The sequence below is a fragment of the Macaca fascicularis genome, chromosome 16, assembly GCF_037993035.2.
Source record: "Macaca fascicularis isolate 582-1 chromosome 16, T2T-MFA8v1.1".
NCBI classification, from domain to species: Eukaryota; Metazoa; Chordata; class Mammalia; order Primates; family Cercopithecidae; genus Macaca; species Macaca fascicularis.
In genome coordinates this window covers 55,645,203-55,666,811 of record NC_088390.1, presented here as the reverse complement: position 1 = coordinate 55,666,811, position 21,609 = coordinate 55,645,203, and the positions used below count along the sequence as shown (strand labels likewise).

The 21,609-nt window shown below is 40.1% G+C and overlaps 1 protein-coding gene across 12 annotated transcripts in view; it reads right to left on the bottom strand.

Annotated features, from left to right (window-relative positions):
* SPAG9 (sperm associated antigen 9) overlaps window positions 1–21,609 on the bottom strand; it is a 163,488-nt gene that overhangs the window by 86,615 nt on the left and 55,264 nt on the right. For all 12 annotated transcript variants that reach the window (XM_045375014.2, XM_045375017.2, XM_045375009.3 and 9 more), the window contains 2 exons: window positions 11,284–11,354; window positions 268–362 (listed from right to left, as the gene is read on the bottom strand). In XM_045375014.2, the coding sequence (XP_045230949.1) occupies window positions 268–362; window positions 11,284–11,354 (166 nt within the window). The remainder of the gene's footprint in view (window positions 1–267; window positions 363–11,283; window positions 11,355–21,609) is intronic.

Sequence of the window (21,609 nt, the reverse complement as noted above, 5' to 3'; positions counted from 1 at the left end):
AAACCTAGTATAATCTCCATTAAGTATCAGAAAACAATCTAAATACTCAAATATGCTGCTTATATGGATGGCTCATAATTTATTTTTTTAATGGTAAAAACGGTTTCTACTTTTCTGTGCTATTCTCTCCTGTAGCATTCCAATCACAATGGAGAGCTTTTTGAATCAGCCTAACTATTGTTCCAGGATTAAAGAATAGAGAAAAACAGAAACAAACATATTATTTATTTTACTTTTTCTCAAGGCAAAATATATAACAAAGCTTACCTAATTCTACTATGAGCTGTGGATTCTAGTTGATCACTCCCTGAGAGCTGATGAAGTTTTGTTCTTTCTAAGTGTTCCATATAATTATGGATCATCTATTTTAAAGAAAGAAAAAAATACACAACATTTAAGGCTAATACCTGGAATAAAATCATAGTGTTAAAACAAGGAAAACATTTTTGTACAATTTTCTTATTTATCAGACTACTCAATTCCATGTAAGAGAATATTAAGGAATGAAAAAAATTTTAATGGAAAGTAATATGCAAATACTTTCATTTAAGGATGCTGGTGTCCACAAAAGTAGCTAATATCTTGCTTAGCATGGAAAAAAAAAAACCCACTTTTTTTTACAATATGTGATGCTATTAAAATAATATTGACATAAAGAACACAAATTAGTAAACAGACACTGGGAAAGAAGTGATAAAAGACCATGGGTTAAAAATAATAGATGGCATTTAAAAAACCCATTCACTAAGATGAGACACAACAAAGAAATTAATGTGAAACTTCTGAAGAAACCATATCCTTATGTGCTGATCTTTTCCATTTTAAAAGAAATTAACAGAATAAAGATCACTTTCAATTTAATTAATTTAATACCAAGAAAGGTTTCTTCTTTCTGTACATTTAGTTGAAAGAATGTTAAAATACTTTCTCCTTTGACTGTTACTGGTATCATGACTTAGTATAATCATCTATTATAACAGCAGCAAATTAATACAAATGAAAAAAACTAGAACACTTTTTGAGTCTTAGATAAGGAATCATATGATAGACAAGCTGAATATGAAAGTAAAAACTTCAAGAATATAAAGTGCATAAACTGCCAAGAACTTCTAATGTCCTATTTGATTCTTGATAATATATAGTTTCACTTTTAAAAAGCCTAAATTTCGATTTAAGAGATAAAATCAAAAGGCCATTGCTAGAGATACTAACATGACATGAATAAGAAAACAATGAATTTTAAAAAACAAGAAATAGTGTGTTAGTATTTAAAGGGTGTAAATATTAAGAGGCAAGCAAAGGTTGATATCTTTCTTGGGAATATTACTTGAATTCTCTTTTTTTTTTTAATGTCCCTTCTCACCATTCCTAAGGAGTATTACTTGAATTCTTAACACTGTAGATAGAATAGCTTTGGAAGTCACTAAACTTTAGCTGTATTAAGATGTATTTCAATCTCTCTATAACTTAAAATACACACTGTAGCATATTAAGTAACAAAATAATTTTTTTAAAAAGTTTAAATTCACTTTACAAAGCATGCTTTTCTTGTAGAAATTTTATTTGGCGTGTACAAAAATTACAAAATATAAGTTAATTTTAAGATGTTATTTATCATCAAATAAACAAAAAGCTGAACTCTGATGCATGAAATAAAACAAATTAACCAGACTGTTCTCCAATGAAGACTAGTCCAAACAACTAATGTTAGCCACAAAGAATGAAAACAGAATCACATGAATATAGTATCTTAAGATTTTTTAATTGACATACTTTTTATTTTAAATTTATAGATTTTACCACCATTTACAAAACAGTTTTGAAGAAATACACTTTTCATCCATCAGCAAGTCAGAAATAATGAACTTCCTTGTGTCAGGAAGAATTTTCAGGAACAAAAATCAAACTGAAACTAATATAACAAAGTGACTGTCAGGTTTAATCAATCTCAATTTAAACTTTCAAAAGGTTTTAGAACGCCTAAATTAAGGCTTTGCAGTGGCTCATGCCTGTAATCCCAGCACTTTGGGAGGTAGGAGGATTGCTTGAGGCCAGGAATTTGAGATCAGCCTGGGCTATAGCAAGACACCTGCTCTAGAAAAAAAATACAACAACTAGCAGGCACTCGCCTGTAGTCCCTACTGCTCAGGAGGTAGAAGTGGGAGAACTGCTTGGACCCAGGAGTTCAAGGCTGCAGTGGGCTATGATCATGCCACTGGACTCCAGCCTGGGCAACAGAATGAGACCCCTTTTTAAAAAAAAAAAAAAAAAAAAAAAAACCTTACAAATAAAAGAGGTCAGGTACAAAGGCTAATGCCTATAATCCCAGCACTTTGGGAGGCTGAGGTGGGAGGACTGCTTGAGCCCAGGAGTTTGAGACCAACCTGAGCAGCATAGGGACACCCTGTCTCTACAAAGTTTTTTTTAAAAAATTAGCTGGGTATTGTGGGATGCGCCTGTAGTATCAGCTACTTGGGAGGCTGAGGCGGGAGGATCATTTGAGCCAGGGAGGTCAAAGCTGCAGTGAGCCATGATCATGCCACTGCACTCCAGCCTGGGCAACAAGAGTGAGACTGGCTGGAGTGCAGTGGCGCAATCTCGGCTTATTGCAATCTCTGCCTCCCACATTCAAGCGATTCTCCTGCCTCAGCCTACAGGGTAGCTGGGTACTATAGGTGCCTGCCACCAAGCCCAGCTAATTTTTGTATTTTTAGTAGAGACGGGGTTTCACCATGTTGGCCAGGCTGGTCTCGAACTCCTGACCCCAAGTGATCCACCCGCCTTGGCCTCCCAAAGTGTTGGGATTACAGGTGTGAGCCACAGCACCCAGCTATGAATTCTTATATATACTGGATAGTAAAGTAATTGTATGTAAGGAATTGATTTGTTCAAATGGAGGACCTAAGTTTCTTTAAGCATTCAGATGAAGAAAACAAACTTACCCCAGATTGCTTTATAGTATTCTATGAACTCAATATAGAAAAAGAATGACAAGCAAAATGCAAAGATAGTTCTCCCCCGAACAGCCATTCTACAGATTGATTCTCTATTACCTTATTCTAAACTTTCTTTTAATGACTAGTTCAATGTAATTACAGATATAGTATTCTTTTTTCCTCAGAAATCAAGATTTTATTTAATCGATATTTATTTAGTTTTATGATCCATGTCTACAAATCCTACAGATATCAGCTATTACTTTTTTGTTGTTTTTATTAATAGACTTGCTTTCATTAAGATGCTATTTGTGGCCGGGCGCGGTGGCTCACGCCTGTAATCCCAGCACTTTGGGAGGCCGAGGCGGGCGGATCACAAGGTCAGGAGATCGAGACCATGGTGAAACCCCGTCTCTACTAAAAATACAAAAAATGAGCCGGGCGCGGTGGCGGGCGCCTGTAGTTCCAGCTACTCGGGAGGCTGAGGCAGGAGAATGGCGTGAACCCAGGAGGCGGAGCTTGCAGTGAGCCAGGATTGCGCCACTGCACTCCAGCTTGGGCGACAGAGCGAGACTCCATCTCAAAAAAAAAAAAAAAAAAAAAAAAAAAAGATGCTATTTGTATAAAGCTGTTCAGTGCAGCATTTTTTTTTTCTGCTTTTTTATTACACTTCAAGTTCTAGGGTACATGTGCACAATATGCACGTTTGTTACATATGTATACAAGTGCCATGTTGGTGTGCTAGACCCATTAACTCATCATTTACATTAGGTATATCTACTAATGCTATCCCTCCTCGCTCCCGCCACCCCCCAACAGGCCCCAGTGTGTGATGTTCCCGTTCCTGCATCCAAGTGTTCTCACTGTTCAATTCCCACCTATGAGCAAGAACATGCGGTGTTTGGTTTTCTGTTCTTGCGATAGCTTGCTGAGAATGATGGTTTCCAGCTGCATCCATGTGCCTACAAAGGACATGAACTCATCCTTTTTTATGGCTGCATAGTATTCCATAGTGTATATGTGCCACATTTTCTTAATCCAGTCTGTCACTGATGGACATCTGGGTTGGTTCCAAGTCTTTGCTATTGTGAATAGTGCCACAATAAACATATGTGTGCATATGTCTTTATAGCAGCATGATTTATAATCCTTTGGGTATATACCCAGTAATGCGATGGCTGGGTCATACAGTATTTCTAGTTCTAGATCCTTGAGGAATCGCCACACTGCCTTCTACAATGGTTGAACTAGTTTACAGTCCCACCAACAGTGTAAAAGTGTTCCTATTTCTCCACATCCTCTCCAGCACCTGTTGTTTCCTGACTTTTTAATGATCGCCATTCTAACTGATGTGAGATGGTATCTCATTGTGGTTTTGATTTGCATTTCTCTGATGGCCAGTGATGATGAGCATTTTTTCATGTGTCTGTTGGCTGCATAAATGTCTTCTTTTGAGAAGTGTCTGTTCATATCCTTTGCCCACTTTTTGATGGGGTTGTTTTTTTCTTGTAAATTTGTTTGAGTTCTTTGTAGGTTCTAGATATTAGTCCTTTGTGAGATGAGTAGATTGCAAAAATATTCTCCCATTGTGTGGGTTGTCTGTTCACTCTGATGGTAGTTTCTTTCGCTGTGCAGAAGCTCTTTAGTTTAATTAGATCCCGTTTGTCAGTTTTGGCTTTTCTGACATTCCAAAATCATCTATATAATGAAATCGATTCTAACTCAACCAAACTAGCACTTAAAGGAAAGAACTGACAATCAAAAATGACTGAGGGGGAAAAGAAAAGAGAGAACAATAACAACAAAATGGCAGCTATTATTTATTGAGCACTAATTCTATGTCAGTCAGTGCATTTACAGCTATTTTTTTCTCCATTTAATCCTCATCGTATCATGATTTCATAGGTAAACTCTATCCAAGTTAATTGTCTGGTCAATGACTAACTTTTCAAGTTGTCACTAGCTTTGGGGCCAGAACTCTGGCCTGCCTGACTCAGTCATTTGAGCTATTAAGAATTGCAGGAGTCAGGCCTTATCTGCCTTTGTACTTAATTCTCTGAGCAGGCAATGAGTCCACTGTCCTTTCTTCCTCTTACCCACAAGAAAATCCCATACACTAAAGCATTTCCTGATGTCTAGAATAAAATGTTACGCACTATAGTCTATAAACACACAAAAAAGTATTTAAAAAAAGACATAAAAATTTAAATATTAATAAGGCCTCGCAGTATCCACTCAGGTTAAAAAAAAAAAAAAAAGTGAGTGGGAGGGAGCACCAGTGTTGTTAGATAGAAAAGTGAAGTGACAAAATAAAATAGGACATGCTTCAGATAATCTATTCCTGGGTCCACCAGGCCCATTGTTTCTGGTCTCAGAACTGCAATTCTCAATTTTCTCAGGTATGCATATTAATTCACACATTCAGGAGTCAATTCAGCAATAAACAAAGCCACTAATCTTAAAGTTGTGGAGAGACGTCATAAAGCAAAGAGTCATAGAAAAATGTCAGGTTGAGGCTGGGTGTGGTGGTTCACGCCTGTAATCCCAGCACGTTGGGAGGCCGAGGCAGGAGGATCACTTGAGGTCAGGAGTTCAAGACCAACCTAGCCAAAGTGGGGAAACCTCGTCACTACTAAAAGGACAAACAAAATTAGCCAAGCGTGGTGGTGTGTGCCTGTAATCCCAGCTACTTGGAAGGCTGAGGCAGGAGAATCGCTTGAACCCAAGAGGCAGAGGTTGTAGTGAGCCAAGGCCGTGCCACTGCACTCCAGCCTGGCAACAGAGCAAGACTCGGTCTCAAAAAAAAAAAAGAAAAAAGAAAAATGTCAGGCTGACATGATGGCTGATACCTCTAATCCCAGTACTCTGGGAGGCTGAGGCAGGAGGATCTCTTGAGCCCACGAGTTTGAGATCAGCCTGGGCAAGATGGTAAGACCCCGCCTCCAAAGAAAGAAAGAATAAGAGAAAATAAGAAAAAGAGAGAGAGAAAAAGAGAGGAAGGAAGAAAGGAAAGAAGAAAGGAAGGGAGGGAGGAAAGGAAAGGAATAGAAAGGGAAGGAAAGAAAGAAAGAAAAGGAAGAAAGAGAATTTAAAAATTTTAAAAAAAAGAAAAAGAAAAAGAAAGGGGGGGGAGGGAGGGAGGGAAAAGGAAAATGTCTAGTGGAACCTAAAGGTGTTAATGTGTTTTTGTTTTTGTTTTGAGATGGAGTCTTGCTGTGTCACCCAGGCTGGAGTGCAGTGGCAAGATCTCAGCTCACTGCAACCTCCGCCTCCTGGGTTCAAGCGATTCTCCTGACTCAGCCTCCCAAGTAGCTGGGATTACAGGTGCCTGCCACCATGCCCCGCTAATTTTTGTATTTTTAGTAGAGATGGGGTTTCACCATGTTGACCAGGCTGGTCTCAAACTCCTGACCTCAGATAATCCACCTGCCTCGGCCTCCCAAAGTGCTGGGAAAACAGGCGTGAGCCACCGCACCCGGCCAAGGTGTTAGTGTTATTAAAAGTTCAGGTAGACTGGGTGCTGTGGCTCACGCATGTAATCCCACGTGGCCCGAGTGCTTCAAAATTGTCCTTTATATTTCTTCCACTGCCCTCTTTAAGGCATGTCTTCTTTTAAGCAAATTCAGTAATGTATACAAAACTTTGATTTAAAAATAGTTGACTACTTATTCTTAAATTTAAGAATAGTTATTCTTAAATCAAATCAGAAAAAGCCACGGCAGGTTTCCCTTAAGCAACAACGAATGTGTTTCATAAAAGTGCTAAACAACTATTAAAAGACATTACCTTCTTTGGAAGTAATAGTGAAAAGGTTAAGGTTAAACCCCTTCAGGCTTCCTTTCCCTGAATGTTTTCAGAGTTTATGTTTTAAGGGCGCCTAGTTCTTTGGTTTTAGATAGCTATTTATAATTGCTAATTGAATGACATCTCTAGAACAGATGTATAAACAGAAAAAAATTGTGGGTTAGAGCAGAATAGATCCACATTTCAAAGCAGCCCTATCCATGTTACATAAACCTTCCTTCCTTGAGGCAAAACAAAATATAGGGAGGAGCCTATCAGGTCAGAGGATAGAAGCTGCTCATAACTGAGGGAAGAGATCTATGTAAAGAGCTTTTGGGCAGCATGGGAAACCTGCCTTGGTTGCTAGACAGACCTAGCTCTCTGACTTGGTAATTAAAATTTTTCCTGAGATCTTGTTTTCTTCCTAGACTATCTTTTCCTCAAGGAATAGAAATAGACCAAAAAAAATTATATGTTTTCATTTAAAATTAGTATGTCAGGCTTTTTTATAGATGCATATCTTCACCTTTATTAAATATATGGAAAAAATATGAAATTTCACTTTACAGTTATTTTTCAAGAATGTATATATTTCAGCCCAGGCATGGTGGCTCACGCCTATAATCCCAGCACTTTGGGAGGCCAAGGTGGGTGGATGACCTGAGGTCAGGAGTTTGAGATCGGGCTGGCCAACATGGTGAAATCCCATCTCTACAAAAAATGCAAAAATTAGCCGGGCGTGGTGGTGGTGCACTCCTGTAATCCCAGCTACTTGGGAGGTTGAGGTGGGAGAATTACTTGAACTCGGAGGGCGGAGGCTTCAGTGAGCCAAGATCACTCTAGCCTGGATGACAGAGCAAGACCCAGCCTCAAAAAAGAAAAAAAAAAGTATATATTTTATATTTTATACTTCAATACATCATAATTTAACAATCATGAGGTCAGAAGTTCAAGACCAGCCTGACTAACATGGGAAAACCCCACCTCTACTACAAATACGAGAATTAGCCAGGCGTGGTGGCACGCTCCTATAATCCTAGCTACTCAGGAGGCTGAGGCAGGAGAATTGCTTGAACCCAGGAGGCAGAGGTTGCAGCGAGCTGAGATCACACCACTACACTCCAGCCTGGGCGACAGAACGAGACTCCATCTCAAAAAAAAAAAAAAAAAAAAAAAGGCATGCATATTGTGGTCCCAGCTACTTAGGAAGCTGAGGTGGGAGGATTGCTTGAGCCTGGGAGGTTGAGGCTGCAGTGTGCTATGACTGCGCCAATGCACTCCAGCCTGGGGAACAGAGTGAGGCCCTGTCTAATTAAAGAAAAAAAGACTCTCTCTCTCTATATATATAAAAAACATATATGTATTTATTATTATCAGCTTTAATAAGTACTACTTAAGTGAACAGTACACAGAGCACATTGTTTAGGCATTGAAATGAATGGTGTAAAAATCAATGATAGGCTTAGCAACCTTAATATCCACCAAATGTCATTAAATTTTAATATCCACCAAAATTAAACCTTAATATCTAACAAATGTCATTCATCTGTGAGGGCTTTTTTTTTTTTTTTTTTTTTTGAAACAGGGTCTGTTGCCCAGGCTGGAGTGCAATGGCACAATATTGGCTCACTGTAGCCCCTACCTCCTGTGCTGAAGTGATCCTCCCACTTCAGCCCCCTGAATAGCTGGGACTACAGGCGCAGGCCACCATGCCTGACTAATTTTTGTATGTATTTTTTTTTTGGTAGAGTCGGGGTTTCACCATGCTGCCCAGGCTGGTCTCAAACTCCTGGGCTCAAGTGATCCGCTCACCTTGGCCTCCCAAAGTGCTGGGATTACAGGATGAGCCACTGCTCCAAGCCAAAATGTGGGTATTTTTTACACACTGAAACAGCTGCTGTATAACCTGCTCTTGTCTTCCCTGAGTTCTATGGTTCCAGCCCTTCATGGACCATCCTTTCCATCTACTACTGGATATCAATTCTGTGACATTTCATGCTTTGGGTATGGTTATTAAGCGAGGATTGTAATAATCAAATCTCATGTGTCAAGGCTAACAGGGAAAAATTCTACACCATACCCCAAGCAAGTGCTAACTACATTATTCAAACGCAAACGCAACTGAGTGTGGTGGGGTTTTCTGTTCCTTAAAAGCAATGGCCAGTATTAAAACATTTTTTAAAATAAATAAACAAACAAACAGCAACATCTGGGCACACCGGCTCACACCTGTAATGCCAGCACTTTGGGAGGCTGAGGCAGGTGGATTGCCTGAGGTCAGGAGCTCAAGACCAGCCTGGCCAACATGGAGAAACCTCATCTCTACTGCATTAAAAATACAAAAGTTAGCCAGGTATGGTGGCACACACCTGTAATCCCAGCTACTCGAGAGGCTGAGGGACAAGAATCGCTGGAACCCAGGAGGTGATGGTTGCAGTGAGATGAGATCGTGCCACTGCACTCCAGCTTGGACAACAGAGCAAGACTGACACACTCACTCACACACACACACACACACACACACACAAAAGCAACAGAATATAGCTACAATACAATAATGTAAATACAATCTTTGTAGCATTAATATGCTTACTGTACACAAAATACAATCTGTGTGGATATTCTCCAAAACATGATTTTAAATTGTTTTATGATTATAAAGGTTTTTATGCTCTTCTAAAGAAAAACAACAACATAGTTTCTACCAGACGCAGAGTAAGAGATCACACAAACTAGGGAAAAGAAAAAAAAAAAAAAACAGGCTAAGACTGGAACCACATGTATTATAAGAAATACAGGACTAGTGAGGGGAAAAAAAAGAGGAATTTTTTTTTCATGTAACAAATATTGCATAAAACTATAAAAATTCTACTTATTTGGGTATGTAAACCCCAGACTGACCATGATATACAAAAATAATTTTCACATTAAGATAATAGAAACAAAAGCAACATGAGAGGCTGACAGGGAATCATGAAAAGGTTTAAAAACCCTCAAGTACATTTTCTTTTATTTATTTATTTGTTTTATTATTATACTTTATGTTTTAGGGTATGTGTGCACAACGTGCAGGTTTGTTACATATGCATACATGTGCCATGTTGGTGTGCTAGACCCATTAACTCATCATTTACATTAGGTATATCTACTAATGCTATCCCTCCTCCCAACACCCACCCCCCAACCCCCAACAGGCCCCAGTGTGTGATGTTCCCTTTCCTGTGTCCAAGTGTTCTCATTGTTCATTCACCTATGAGTGAGAACATGTGGTGTTTGGTTTTCTGTTCTTGTGATAGCTTGCTGAGAATGATGGTTTCCAGCTGCATCCATGTGCCTACAAAGGACATGAACTCATCTTTTTATGGCTGCATAGTATTCCATAGTGTATATGTGCCACATTTTCTTAATCCAGTCTGTCATTGATGGACATTTGGGTTGGTTCCAAGTCTTTGCTATTGTGAATAGTGCCACAATAAACATATGTGTGCATGTGTCCTTATAGCAGCATGATTTAAAATCCTTTGGGTATATACCCAGTAATGCGATGGCTGGGTCATATGGTATTTCTAGTTCTAGATCCTTGAGGAATCACCACACTGCCTTCCACAATGGTTGAACTAGTTTACAGTCCCACCAACAGTGTAAAAGTGTTCCTACTTTTCCACATCCTCTCTAGCACCTGCTGTCTCCTGACTTTTTAATGATCGCCATTCTAACTGGTATGAGATGGTATCTCATTGTGGTTTTGATTTGCATTTCTCTGATGGCCAGTGATGATGAGCATTTTTTCATGTGTCTGTTGGCTGCATAAATGTCTTCTTTTGAGAAGTGTCTGTTCATATCCTTTGCCCACTTTTTGATGGGGTTGTTCATTTTTTTCTTGTAAATTTGTTTGAGTTCTTTGTAGGTTCTGGATATTAGCCCTTTGTCAGATGACTAGATTGCAAAAATTTTCTCCCATTCTGTAGGTTGCCTGTTCACTCCTCAAGTACATTTTCTAATTTCCTTTGAGGAGAGTGTGTGCTGAAACCGTTAATTTAAAATACTGAAAACTCAGGCAAAAAACCTACTTTTGAGTTATTTTGATTTAACACATTATAATTTGTGCTTATATTATTTGTTATGAGCTTAATGCAAATAAGTCCTTTACACTGGAAAACAAACGTAGAGACCCTTTACCAATAACTTACCAATCCATAATTTCCAAGCTGGTAACAAAACAAATCAGTTCTCTCATCTTAGCATCACAGAAACTTCATTATGTACACATAGGTTTTTGCTTAGCCAGCCAAGGAAACAAGTACTATAGCTGCCTCAAATAACTAAATTATTCCGCAGCATACTAATTCACCACATGAAAAGCTAATTCCAGAAAAAAACAAGAAAAGTTGACATTTGGTAACTAGGTAAATGTCACATGAAACTTAATGTTTTCTTGAAAGAATCCCCAAGAATTATTCTTTTTTAAAAAATTCTGATTTTCAAAGAAAAATTAAGACATGTTTTCTAAGGTTCATTTCTTTGTCTCAATAATAGCATTGTAATGAAAAACCTAGGAACCCACCTCAGTGTGTCTTTGATGTAATGCATTATATTCCTTCTTCAGTTCTGCTTCTCTTTCTTCAAGTCTGCTAACTGAAATTAAATACATACACTTGATCAAAACAAAATAAGAAATTTACTTGAAATAGTACATGTTTAAACTTAGAACGGGCTATCCATAATCCTTAGCAACTTTCAGACTCAGTGTTCCATATGCAAGTCTTCACAAAGTAGTGACCTCATTTCATCATCCTTAATAATTAAAACTTTCAGACGAGGGGAATACATTAGATTGGTTCTCTAATATTCCTATATTTATCAGGTCATCCCCCTAAACAGTTTTTTTTTTTAACATGATACAGAATTAACTCTTTCAAAAACACAAATCACCTCATCAAAGTTTTAAACTGGGATTAGGGCCCAAATCATTTATTTCCTACACTACTCAAGCTCTTTTTTTTAGCACTGGCAGTTTGTGAAAGTTGATTGTTTATAAGTACTTTTTTGGCTTCAGGTCTTCTCAATTTCAGGGACTCATCTTCTTTTATTTAGCTCCCTCTGCTGATGGGTTTTGTGAGTGGCACTGACTTGAGGTAGTGCTCACAGAGTACAACTTTAGGATATTTAAAAAAAAAAAAAAGTTTTATTAATAGATCCTGAGGTACAGAATGTCAGGACAGGATTCCACAGGAAAGAATAACTGATAGCAAAGAGGAATGATTCAGGGAGGAGGTGGTATCCACACAGAACCACAAAGGATGAAATTACAGTACTCAAGACAGAAGGTAATGAGAGCATTCCTGACACTGTTACTACAGAGAAGAGAACACAAAACCATGCCAGTGGTGAGGCAGAGGGTGGTGGTGAGGCAGAGGGGATACTGGCCAGTCTGGAGGAGCCCATACTTGGCTAAGGAGCAGTGGGAGACAGTCTGGGGAGAAATAAAGCTAGTGCTAGAGGAGTTTGTCAAGGTACTCATATATATCTGTTGGAAAGCCTTAGCATAGTTGAAAATGTCCCCTGGGTTTAAGGGTCAGCTGGCTGCAAAGAGGCAAGGCTGTATGTAATCTACAACTGGTGACTGTGGAGGACAGCTGTAGAAGGAACTAGTATGAACTAATACTCCGACGGCAGATATATGAATGTTCTATATGCCTCCTAATATTAACACACCAGACACCAAACAAAACATAGCTTGTGCTGCCCAGAAAATTCATTTTGGGTTTGTGTACCTTTACTTACCATAATTTGTTTAAATATCTTGAAAATATGTGATTAGGAAAACTGTAGCTCTCTTTGTTTTGATTTGTTTCTAATTCAAGCCTATGTGTCGTTGGCTTATTACATTTGCACCATAGAGTAAACACACACTACAGTACCCACGGAGCACATTTTATCATGCCACGCAAATGTTGAGTACATCTGCTGCTCATCTTGTCCTTTGGCTGAAAGCGATAATAAGCAAATTTATTATGCAGATGTGTTGTGATAAAATAATAGATGACAAAACCATAAATTAATTTTTAAAATAAATTTAATTCTACGATTTTTATTTAACAACAGGAAATCCAAGCAAATTATGGATATTTAATAATTTCAAAATAAACACTTTCTATTACTTCTTGTCATTTAAGCTGATTAAAAGCTTAAAGGAATTCTGAGACTACTGGACAAACCATACCTATTTTCAACTGTTCATCTTTTTGAATCATTCTTTTATTGATAATGTGCAACAAAAACAAAAATTGGATGCTGAGGCTAAAATAAAATCCAACTATCATTCATAACCCTCAATTTCAAATCTGTGCTCAATAGTAGAGACTTATTATTCTTGTCAGCTAATGATATAAATTCATAAATAAATTTATATTACCAACACCGCCACTATTAACAGCAGCCAACAATATCAAGTGCTTATTATGTACCATACAGTCCTAAGAACTGCATATAAACTAATTTATTTGAGCCTAACATTAACCTTATGATAAAAAGTATTATTATTACATCCATGGTAGAGATGAGGAAACCGAAGCAAATAGGAGCTAAGTAACTTGCCCAAAGTCACACAGATAGGAAATGGCAAAGCAAGGATTCCTATCAGAATCTGGCTCCAGAATCTGTGTCTCAATTCCCATGCTATACTGCTTCTCAGCAAATACGCCTTTTAATCTGTTTTGTATATTGGAGTTTACTTTAAGATTTCACTTTGGGCAGAGGGGAGTATGCTTCAAACAAAAACTTCCTCTGTTCTTACGGAAACAACCCATTCACAGATACTTTGACACAAAGGCATCAAACTGCCAAGCAAAATGTGTACCCAAGTCAGGGAGATGCACATTAAAACCAACATGCAACACCACCATGCTTCTGAATGGCTACAATGAAAAACCCAATACACCAAGTGCTAGTACGGATGTGGAACTCCTGGAACTTTCATAAACTGTGGTATATGGTTTCATATGCCGGAACTTGGTATGCCCAATTTGAAAACTGTTTGACAAGATTTAATTAAGTTGAATGTTTGCCAACCCTATGATAAAACAATGTCATTGCTAGAAAGCCTATATATTTGTTCACCGAAAGGCATTTAAAACAATGTTCAAAGAAGCACAGTCTGAAAACAACCCAACTGTCCATCAAGAGTAGAATGGATAAATATTCTTGTACTGGAATACTGTATAATGTGAATAAACAAATTATTGCCACACACAACATCACAGACCAATAGCACAAATATGATGTTGAAGGAAAGAAGCAGAAACAAACGAATACAAAATTCAAAGACATAACACAAAACTAATCTGAAATGTTAGAAGTCAGGATAGTAGTTACCTCTGGGGAGGAGTTAGTGATCTGATGTATTTATGTCTGTACAGCCCCAGCCCACCTCAGTTCAAAGACAATGGGCATCCATTCACACAGGCACTTTCCTCTGCTTGAATACTCATTCTTTCTTATGTTATCCAACAACGGCTATGAATTCAAGTAGAATGGGATTTAAACAAACTATTCGGAACCATAACAAACAACCTTTGTTGCTCTGACTTTAGCATTCTCAGAGAGAGAACAAAAATGTTATCGAACAGACTGGATAAAGAAAATGTGGTGGCTCACGCCTGTAATCCCAGCACTTTGGGAGGCCGAGGTGGGCGGATCACAAGGTCAGAAGTTTGAGAACAGCCTGGTCAACATGGTGAAACCCCATCTCTACTAAAAATACAAAACTTAGCTGGGCATGCGGGGGGGATGCACCTGTAATCCCAACCACTCAGGACGCTGAGGTAGGAGAACTGCTTGAACCTGGGAGGCGGAGATTGCAGTGAGCTGAGATTGCACCGCTGCACTCCAGCCTGGGTAACAGAGCCAGACTCCATCTTGAAAAGAAAGAAAAAAAAAGAGAAGAACAAGGCTGGGTACAGTGGCTCATGGTCTGTAATCCCAGCACTTTGGGAGGCCGAGGCAGGCAGACCTCCCAGCACTTTGGGAGGCCGAGGTGGGCATATCACTTGAGGCCAGGAGTTTGAGACTAGTCTGGCAAATGTGGCAAAACCCCATCTCTACCAAAAATACAAAAATTAGCCAGGCGTGATGGCATGCACCTGTAATCCCAGCTACTCAGGAGGCTGAGGCATGAGAATCAATCGCTTGAGCCCGGGAGGCAGGGGTTGTAGTGAGCCATGATTGCATCATCACAGCACTCCAGCATGGGCGACAGAGGGGAAACACTGTCTCAAAGGAAAAAAGAACGAGATAATGTCCTTGAAGCTTTGATACAGTATTTTTTTTTTTTTATAAAAAGACAAAGTCTCACTCCATGGCCCAGGCTGGAGTACCCAGCTCACTGCAACCTCTGCCTCCTGGGATCAAGCAATTCTTGTGCCTCAGCCTCTCAAGTACCTGGGACTACAGACAAGCACACACCACCACGCTCAGCTAATTTTTTCTATTTTTAATAGAGATGGGGTTTCACTATGTTGTCCAGGCCGGTCTCGAACTCCTGACCTCAAGTGATCCACCCACCTCAGCCTCCCAAAGTGCTAGGATTACAGGTGTGAGCCACCATGCCCAGCCCAGAATAACTATTCTTATTTGTTCAACAGACACTTGCACCAATGCCTGAAGATATTAAAATGGGTGTCCTATGCAACATATCTTATAACCTCCAAATTGGAACCACTCTCAAATTTGTGATTAGGAGATTGGATAAGCGAACTGTGACAAGAAAACAGTGATAGAGTACAATGCAGTGGCTTTGCTACTTCTTTGTTATGCAACTTTGGGAAAGTTAACTTCTCTGGGCCTAAGTGTCCTTACTTGTAAATGAGGAATAGTAACAGTACATCAAAGTTGATTATTAGGATTAAGCGAGTTAATATTTGTAAAGTATTTCCTTTACAGTGTTTGTAAACATGACACTGTAAAGTCATGTCTTACAAACATGTGTTTTTTTGTTTGTTTGAGATGGAGTCTTGCTCTGTCACTCAGGCTGGGATGCAGTGGCATGATCTTGGCTCACTGCAACCTCTGCCTCCTGGGTTCAAGTGATTCTCATACCTCAGCCTCCCAAGTAGCTGGGATTCCAGGCACGTGCCACCATGCCTGACTAATTTTTGTATTTTTAGTAGAGATGGGGTTTCACCATGTTGGCCAGGCTAGTCTCAAACTCCTGACCTCAGGTGACCCACTCGCCTCAGCCTCCCAAAGTGCTGGGATTACAGGCGTGAGCCACAGCGCCCGGCCAAAACTGTGTTTTTCAAGTAAAAAACATTAATTAGAGATACCTGTCAAAAGAAATGCAGTATATATCTGTACGTACTGACACAAAACAGTGCCTAGAACTGAATTGGAAGGATGTTGAATATATATTGCTGAAAGTAAAAAATACAAAACAATATGATGCCACAAAACAATAAGATGTCTACAAAGCCACAAAACTGGACTGTCTCCCCCAAAGCTGCTCTTTCACACAGTCTTCTTAATCAGGCAAAAATCTTGCAGTCATCCTTTTGCTTTTCTCTTTCCCTCGTATCACTTATCCAGTCTATCAGCAAATTCTGTTTATTCTATGTTTCAAAATAAGTCAGAATCGCCAGGCACGGTGGCTCACGCCTGTAATCCCAGCACTTTAGGAGGCCAAGGCGAGCGGATCGCGAGGTCAAGAGATCGAGACCATCCTGGCCAAGAGACCATCCTGGTACAAGAGATCGAGTTTCATCCTGGTGAAACTCTATCTCTACTAAAAACACAAAAACGAGCTGGGCGTGGTGGCGCACGCCTGTAATCCCAGCTGCTTGGGAGGCTGAAGCAGGAGAATTGCTTGAACCCAGGAGGCAGAGGTTGCAGTGAGCCAAGACTGTGCCACTGCAACTCCAGCCTGGCGACAGAGTGAGACTCCGTCTCAAAACACAAACAAACAAACAGAATCTTACCACTTTTTACCACCTTCATCACTCTCACCTTGACCCAAGACATCATCTCTTGCTTAGGTTATTACAATAATAATCCTGGTCTCCTGACTAGTTTCTCTACTTAGTCTTTGTTTCCTATATTCTCAAAATAGAGATGGAATCAAATAGTGACCAACCACTCAAAACTTCAATGCTTCTGATCTCATTCTAAAAAGGAAAAAAAAAATTCTTACAATGGTCTATAAGACTTTTCTGGATCTGATTGTCAAGTCACAACACTCTTTGCTCCCCATCCCCACGGAGAACTCTTTTTTTTTTTTTTTTTTTTGAGACCGAGTCTCGCTCTGTCGCCCAGGCTGGAGTGCAGTGGCGCTATCTCGGCTCACTGCAAGCTCCGCCTTCCGGGTTTACGCCATTCTCCTGCCTCAGCCTCCCGAGTAGCTGGGACTACAGGCGCCCGCCACCTCGCCCGGCTAATTTTTTTGTATTTTTAGTAGAGACGGGGATTCATTGTGTTAGCCAGGATGGTCTCGATCTCCTGACCTCGTGATTCGCCCGTCTCGGCCTCCCAAAGTGCTGGGATTACAGGCTTGAGCCACCGCGCCCGGCCCCCACAGAGAACTCTTATTTCCTGACCTAACTGTTACGGACTGAATTGTCCTCCCTCACCCCCCAAATTCATAGGTTGAAGCTCTAGCTCCCAATATGACTGCATCTGGGGAATAGAGCCTTTAAGAAGATAATTAAGGGCTGGGCGCGGTGGCTCACACCTGTAATCCCAGCACTTTGGGAGGCTGAGGCAGGTGGATTACCAGAGCAGGAGTTCGAGACCAGCCTGGCCAACATGGTGAAACCCCATCTCTACTAAAAATACAAAAATTAGCCAGGCATCATGGCAAATAGCAGTAATCCCAGCTACTCGGGAGGTTGAGGCAGGAGGATCGCTTGAATCTGGGAGACAGAGGTTGCTGTGAGCTGAGATTGCACCAATGCACTCCAGCCTGAGCGACAGAGTGGGACTCTGTCTTTTTTTTTTTTTTTTTTTAAGGCAGAAGAAGGTAGGTAATTAAGGTTGAATGAGGTCATTAGGGTGGGCCCCGATCCAACAGGGCTGGTATCCTTATAACAGCAAGAGATAGGGAAAAGGCCATGTTAGGACACAGAGATAAGGCAGCCACCAGCAAGCTAAGGAGAAATGCCTCAGGAGAAACCAAATCTGCTTGTACCATGGATCTCAGATTTCCAGCCTCCAGACTGTGAGAAATAAATTTCTGCTATTGAAGCCACCCAGTCTGTAATATTTTGTTATGGCAGCCCTAGCTGACTAATACCATTAAGTAAAGCTCAGAGAGAAGCTTTTTTTTTTCTCCTTGAGACAGAGTCTCGCTCTGTCCCAGGCTGGAGTGCAACGGCGCGATCTCGGCTCACTGCAACCTCCGCCTCCCTGGTTGAAGCGATTCTCCTGCCTCAGCCTCCCTGAGTAGCTGGGACTATAGGTGCGCACCACCACACCCAGCTAATTTTTGTATTTTTAGTAGAGATGGGGTTTTACCATGTTGGTCAGGATGGTCTCAATCTCCTGACCTCATGATTCGCCCACCTCGGCCTCCCAAAGTGCTGGGATTACAGGCGTGAGCCACCGCGCCCAGCTGAGAGAAGTTTTTATACAAGGCGTTTGTCAACTGACTTGGTCAGAAAGCTGGGTGTATACCTTACAGAACAAAACATTATAATGCCACAAAACAAAATCAGGTCCTGACTGATTCTATGCCAGCTTCCTAATCAATGTCTGTTTGCATTGCTTTGTCGTCAAATGTACACCACTTAATAGTGAGATTAGGCCAGGAGCAGTGGCTCAAACCTGTAATCCCAGCACTTTGGGAGGCCAAGGCAGGCAGACCACCTGAGGTCAGAAGTTCGAGACCAGCCTGGCCAACGTGGTGAAACTCCGTCTCTACTAAGAATACAAAAATTAGCTGGGCATGGTGGTGCAAGCCTGTAATCCTAGCTACTCAGAAGCCTGAGGCAGGAGAATCACTTGAACCTGGGAGGTGGAGGTTGCAGTGAGCCGAGATGGCAACACTGCACTCCAGCCTGGGCAACAAGAGCAAAACTCTGTCTCCAAAAAAAAAAAGGCTTGTGGGACGGAGACACATACCACAATATACCACTAATTTTGGGAGATTTCCAATATTTAGCTAAAGAATATGACCATTGTTCACATTAGCTTAGGTTCATCCATAAAAATTCCTTAAAGTTCTAGTAATCATTTTGTTCTCCTTAAGCATTTTGAATTATTTCTATCATTAATTCCTTCAGCCTCCATTCACAGCTTTCTAACCCATCAGGGTTACTTTTTGCTAAATTTACTTCCATTTGGCATCACAGTCTTACTTTTGCCTCAAAATAATATTTGATAAACTATCAATCCATTCTCTAACCATCTCTTTCAAAAGGTGAAATGGTTATATTTACTAACCTCATATAAATAATATACATACATATCTGTATTTTTTTATTTAATAGCAACCATTTATCACAGAAAAAGGGCATTAAGCACATGCAAACTACCTGGAGTTACAGAAGACTTGTCACTTCTGTTAATTTTTTTTAATAGACTTCATGTTTAGAGCAGTTTTAGGGTCACAGCAAAATTGAATGAAAGTACAGAAAATTTCCACATATTTGCAGACCCCCCACACAGGCAACCTCCCCTACCATCAACATCTAGAATCAGAGTGGTATACTTGTTACAATCGATGACCCTACACTGACAAATGCTTATCACCCAAAGTATATCAGTTACATTAGGGTACACTCTTGGTGTTGTATACTCTACAGCTTTTGACGAAAATATGACATGTAACCACCATTACAGTATCAAACAAAATAGGTTCACTGCCTTAAAAATCCTCTGTGCTCCACCTATTCATCCTCCCTACCATCTCCCAAACCTTGACAATCAATTATCTTTTCACTATCTCCATAGTTTTGCCTTTTCCAGAATGTCATATAGTTGGAATCATATAGTACCTAGCCTTTTCAGATTGGCTTCTTTCACTTAGTAATATGCATTTGAGGTTCCTCCATATCTTTTTGTTTTTGTTTTTGAGACACAGTCTTGCTCTTTCTCCCAGGCTGGAGTGTAGTGGCATGATCTCAGCTCACTGCAACCTCCGCCTGCCAGGTTCAAGCAATTCTTGTGCCTCAGCCTTCCGAGTAGCTGGGACTACAGGCACCCACCACCATGTCCGGCTAATTTTTGTATTTTAGTAGACACAGGGTTTTGCCATGTTTGCCAGGCTAGTCTCGAACTCCTGACCTCAGGAGATCCACCCGCCTCCTCCTCTCGAAGTGCTGGGATTACAGGCGTGAGCCACTACACACAACCTACTCCACGTCTTTTCCTGGACGAATACTTTAATTCTTTTTAGCACTGACTAATATTCCATTGTCTAGATTACCATAGTTTATGCCTGTTATTTTCATAAGAGCTAAAGATCTTAAAAGTACAGGCCTTAAACATTTACCATCTCTCTCACACACAAAATTTCATGTTTTTAATGCACAAAAAGTGGTATGTTAAGATATTTTCAACCTACTGTTGCATACTAGAAACTTGTATGCTGGTCGGGCGCAGTGGCTCATGCCTGTAATCCCAGCACTTTGGGAAGCCGAGGAGGGCGTATCTCCTGAGGTCAGGAGTTCAAGACCAGCCTGGCCAAAATGGCGAAACCCCATCTCTACTAAAAATACAGAAAAATTTAGCTGGGCATGGTGGTGCATGCCTGTAATCTCAGCTACTTGGGAGGCTGAGGCAGGAGGATCGTTTGAACCTGGGAGGTGGAGGTTGCAGTGAGCCAAGACTGTGCCACTGCACTCCAGCCTGGGCCACAGGATGAGACCCCATCTCAAAAAAAAAAAAAAAAAAAAAAAAAAATGGTGTACTGATGACGTCTATCTTTTCGCTAAGTTTTTTATACAAAATAAATCACAAAGTATACTTAAATTAACCTCTGTCTCAGCTTTTTATATAAATGTATTTTGTCTGTAACCTGTTACATAACAGGCAAAATACTGAATTTTGCAACATCTAAAATAAAAGTAGGCCAGGCATGGTGGCTCACACCTGTAATCCCAGCACTTTGGGAGGCCAAGGTGGGTGGATCACCTGAGGTCAGGAGTTTGAGACCAGCCTGGCCAACATGGGGAAATCCTGTCTCTACTAAAAACAAAAATCAACCGGACGTGGTGGCACATGCCTGTAATCCCAGCTACTTGGGAGGCTGAGACATGAGAACTGCTTAAACCTGGGAGGCGGAGGTTGCAGTGAGCCAAGATTGTGCCATTGCACTCCAGCCTGGGTGACAGAGCCGGACTCCATCTCAAAAATAAACAAACAAACAAACAAATAAATAAAATAATAATAATAAAATGGAATTTTAAAAAATAAAAGCAGACAAATTATCTCAGGGTAAAAATATCTACATAAATTAGACGTAAATATTATCCTCTAGCATAAGTATTATCCACTTCCATCTTTCTCTCCACTCCAGTAGATGAGTAAATTAGAGCCTGTTCATCTCAGTCTACTTACTCAAGGCCCTTAACTAATTCATTTATCTTTCCCATTAAAATCAAACAGGTTTATCATTCTGCTTAGTTATATTCAGATGTGTCACTGATAGCTAATTATACAAATAAAACAAGATGACTAATATACTATCGACTCCTAGTAGGCAACCACAGCACTGTAAAGATGGTTCAAACATTAAGTTATCTACTTACCCATTTATGAACTAGGATCTAAACAAGTCAACATGCCAAGAGGAAACCCAAGGAATATCTTCCCAAAGTGGTTGTTCATTATACTCAACTCTTCAAAACTATATTACTACAGACTTTCAGATAGCAAAGTTAGAGTTTTGATTGTTTCTAGC